Below are 4,138 nucleotides of genomic sequence, written 5' to 3' on the forward strand. Positions count from 1 at the left end.
AATTCAACATTTGCTTTTCAACATCACCCCTGAAAGTACGTAACATCATTTCTGAGTCGCCAGTAGGTATGGAGAGTGCATGATTACTAGATTTCCGAAACGTACTCTGTACATTTGTTTATTTATTGCACGTTTAAAACACTTAATACTTTTAAACAATTCTATATATTAAAGTATTCGTTTTCATGTTTTTTGAAGTTTCTTATGTGCAACATTTGGCACAGAATAATAACTAAAAAACATAATACGACGTAAAAATATAAATAAAATTTTGTTGTTTTAAATAGAATGTAAAAAGATGACAGGGTAGAGGAGAGATTTGTTAATACCATCACCGATTGCGACTGGCAGAGAGTACCTTGGAATGGTTTATAGCTAGTGGTAGAGAAATGGTATCACTAAACCCACACATTAATGTTAAGTATTGATCCAAGTACAAATTGGGTACTTTCTTGGCTTCATTTCCAGCACCGTACACTAAATTTACTCTAGTATTCACTAACATTAACTGATATGTACATTTTGGCATATTATGCCTGACTCAGAATTCTAGGTGTCATACTTGCTGTTACAACCCATCTTCCTCCATTTCATCCTCTTCAGTGCCACTGTTGTCGCTGTCACTATGGGTGCCAGTGTCCACCTTCTGGAGATCGTTGCTACGTCGCATATAGCAGTGTGTTGTGCATAACATCATCACAGAATCAAGAGTACGCATACAGCGTGCATTCTTGGGGCAGAGTGCATAATTGCCGGAATTGTCAAGCGCACTCTGTATGACTAATTTCACCCTGTGAAGGTGAAAGTAAGCGATTTACTGTCAGACCATCCCATTATCTTTGAAGATAGCAGAACGATTTGCAGCCGAAATATTAGAAGCAGAGAATGTTTCGTAATGGATGAATTCCAAAGAAAAGTAATGGATTATGTTATACACCGTGGTAACCATGACTGAAGAAGAAGTATTGGATGCCATAGGAAAAGCGGCAACCAGTAAGACACCAGAATCGTAGGGGTTACTTTTGGAATTTTGTAGGAATTTCGGAGGCTAATGGTACTCTTTTGGACAACTGTAGGTCAAGAGCTCAGGATGCAATTTCTGGCTGTCTTTATGGCCGGTGTTATCAACCTGTTCCGTAAACGTTGTGGAGGATCATATGTTATGGACTACTAGCCAACAGCTTCATAGAACTAATAGATCATGTTATGCACCGTAGGAACCACGACTGAAGAAGTAGTATTGGATGCCATAGGAAAAGCGGCAACCAGTAAGACACCAGAATCGTAGGAGTTACCATTGGGATTTTGTAGGATTTTCGGAGGCTAATGGTACTCTTTTGGACAACTGTATGTCAAGAGCTCAGGACACCAGATATGCAACTTCTGGCTGCCTTTATGGCTGGTGTTATAAACCTGTTCCATAAACCTTGTGAAGGATCATATGTTATGGACTACTGACCCACAGCTTTATAGAGCTGCAGTATGAGAATTTTCACACACATATTGGTGACTCGAACTGGTGTACAATGTCTCACGTCCTATCGACGTATCAGGCATCGATGCGTGGGACACATGATATCCGCACCGCCCTCCGTCGCTACGGGGACCTGATTGCTCTCGCTATTGGACGACACGAGGATTCAAATAACGACACAGATTTCCCAGCAGCGAAGTAACACGTGATGTGATGAAGTTCATCTCCATACAAAATTACTGACGGCCTTTGGTATACATTAAATCTTGTCTTCAGAATGTGTTTTTCACTCTGCAGCGTAGTGTGCGCTCATATGAAACTTCCTGGCAGATTAAAACTGTGTGCCGGACCGAGACTCGAACTCGGGACCTATGCCTTCGCGGGCAAGTGCTCTACCAACTGAGCTACCCAATCACGACTCACGGCCCGTCCTCACAGCCTCACTTCTACCAGGCCCGAGTTCGACTCTCGGTCCGGCACACAGTTTTAATCTGTCAGGAAGTTTCAAATCTTGTCTTAGTACAAAGACTGTTTTCTTCATAATACAAAAACAATGACATGCGAAAAATTTTTCCGGTTAGGTTCACAGGGCGTAGAGGGAGATGGAGTTGCGGATACTCACGCGGTGCCTGGGGACGGCGGGCATGGAGGACGTCCTGGCCCTGTAGGGCCCGGCACCGCCCCCTCCCCCGTGGTGCTGCTGCTGGAAGTGGGCCGGGCTGCCGCCCCCGGAGGAGCAGGGCCGCGGGCTGACGGGCCGCGAGGAGACGGGCGTGGTGGCGCCGGGCGACGGGCACAGCGCGGGCGGCCCGTGGCGAGAGCCCATGGGCGGCGGAGAGTCGGCGCGCAGGAAGCGCGCCAGGTTGGGGTGCAGCGTGCTGGGCGGCGCGGGCGGCGGCGAGCGCGGCGGCGACGAGTCGGGCGTCGGCGTCGGCGTCAGCAGCCGCGACAGCGACAGCTCGGGCGGAGGCCGCGCCACCGCGATCGAGCACGCCCGCCGGCGCGGGGGCGGCGCGGGCGGCGACACGGCGGGCGCGTGGTGGCCAGAGTACTCGCCGGCGCGCTGGTAGCGCGGCGACAGGTCGGCCGCGCGGTGGAACGACCGCCGCCGCTGGTGCTGGAATTGCGCCTGCGACTGCGGCGGCGGGGGCGGCGGCTGCCGCCTCCGCGCTCCCGTGCTTCCGCCGCCTCCACCGCCGCCTCCGCCTCCGCCGCCGCCTCCGCCACTGCTGTCGCTGCTGCTGCTCCGGCAGCCCGCGGAGGAAGCGCCGAAGCCCGCCGAGGCCTGTCCCCGGCGGCTGGGCCGCGGGATGAGCTTGTCCTGCATCGCGTCCTCGTCGTCGTCGTCGTCGTCCTCGGAGATGCCCGCGAACAGGTCGCGGACTCTGTCCGGCGGGAGCCGCGCGCCGGCCGCCGTCATGCCGCCTGCTCTGCCGCTGGCGCCTGGCTCGCGCGGGCCCGCATCCCGCGCCTCACTGCCGCCCGGCCGGCCGTGCCCGCGCCTCGCGGCCCTCGGCGCATGCGCGCAGCCCGGGCGCAGCCACCTGCTGACATTCGCGCCGCTGCGGCCACCTGATGACCCTCGTCCTTCACCTGGGTCGTCAGCCCACAGCCCCACTCACCGAACTCCTCACTCTACTATGCGCCAATCGAACTATTATTAATATTTATTTTTTCTAAAAGAATATTACAATTTTTCTCAACTACGTAAAATTTCGACTGACTTCTTCTGAAGTGACATTTATTTTCTCTTTTCTTTATTTCCTACCATTTACAATTAACCAACCTAGCTACTAAGACAGTTCGTGTTTTCATATTATTAAATTATACTGAGCCGTGGCAAAAGTTGCTGTTTTGAAGAGCGCGTCGCAGCGCGTAGTGTGAAGCAGTCGCCCTCCGTTTCTGGCGGTGGCGCCGCTGTGGCAATAGCAGCTTTGGTGTGGTAGGAAAGGGGAAAGGCTGCCTGTTCACGTGCATTTAAGGGGCGCTATGAGTTCGCCAGTCGGTCAGTCTGGGTCAGTCTCTCGTTCCCAGCTTTATATTCTGTCTCTCGTCCACATTTGTCAAGCAGTTAGTGTCTTTCGGAGTGCTAGTATGTCTGTTGTTTGGATCAACCTTTAAAGCCGGCAAAATGAGAGTCTTTTCACTCCGCCAATAAGAGAACTCAGCGAGTGGTGGACCGGTCGGGGCTTAGTTCCAGCTTCTGAGTCTGCGCGTTAGGCCGCCAGTCAGCCCCACTTTGCTCAGGCAATGGTCATTGGCGGTTGGATCAAGCGGTTTGTCGGTCGCGCACTGAGACACAAGATGACTTGTCCGTCTTGAGCGTCGGCGCATGTGAGGTCGCCACGCGAGTCCAGTGGGCCGCAGCGTATAGCGAGGGGTAGTGGCTTCGCGGTCGACACGAGAGCAGCAGGAGTCAACCCACGACATCAGGCTGGCCGGTGCGAGCTGCAACGCCGTGAGACGGGAGATCGGCGCGCCTTCCTGCGTCCGTTGAAGCGTCTGGTAGTGGACGATTCGGGAGAGCGATTTGGGGGTGCTGCGCCAGGTCTTCTCGAGAAATAGCAGATTATTAGAAGTTAAGTGATTCGTGATATCTTGTTTGATTTACTCTTGTTAAATTATACTTGTTTTCTTGGTGAGGTCACCAGCCGTTTTGCTTTG

The 4,138-nt window shown here is 52.7% G+C and overlaps 1 protein-coding gene across 1 annotated transcript; it reads right to left on the reverse strand.

Annotated features, from left to right (window-relative positions):
• Window positions 1-2,057: 2,057 nt before the first annotated feature.
• LOC126484827 (uncharacterized) lies at window positions 2,058-2,894 on the reverse strand. Its single transcript, XM_050108423.1, has one exon. It carries the CDS (start codon window positions 2,892-2,894, stop codon window positions 2,058-2,060), a length of 837 nt encoding a protein of 278 aa, XP_049964380.1.
• Between the last annotated feature and the right edge of the window lie 1,244 nt (window positions 2,895-4,138).

Source organism: Schistocerca serialis, chromosome 6 (genome assembly GCF_023864345.2).
Source record: "Schistocerca serialis cubense isolate TAMUIC-IGC-003099 chromosome 6, iqSchSeri2.2, whole genome shotgun sequence".
Taxonomy (NCBI): domain Eukaryota; kingdom Metazoa; phylum Arthropoda; class Insecta; order Orthoptera; family Acrididae; genus Schistocerca; species Schistocerca serialis.

Coding starts and splice junctions, on each gene's coding strand:
- LOC126484827 (XM_050108423.1), bottom strand. CDS start 2,894: ATGACGGCGGCCGGCGCGCGGCTCCCGCCGGACAGAGTCCGCGACCTG.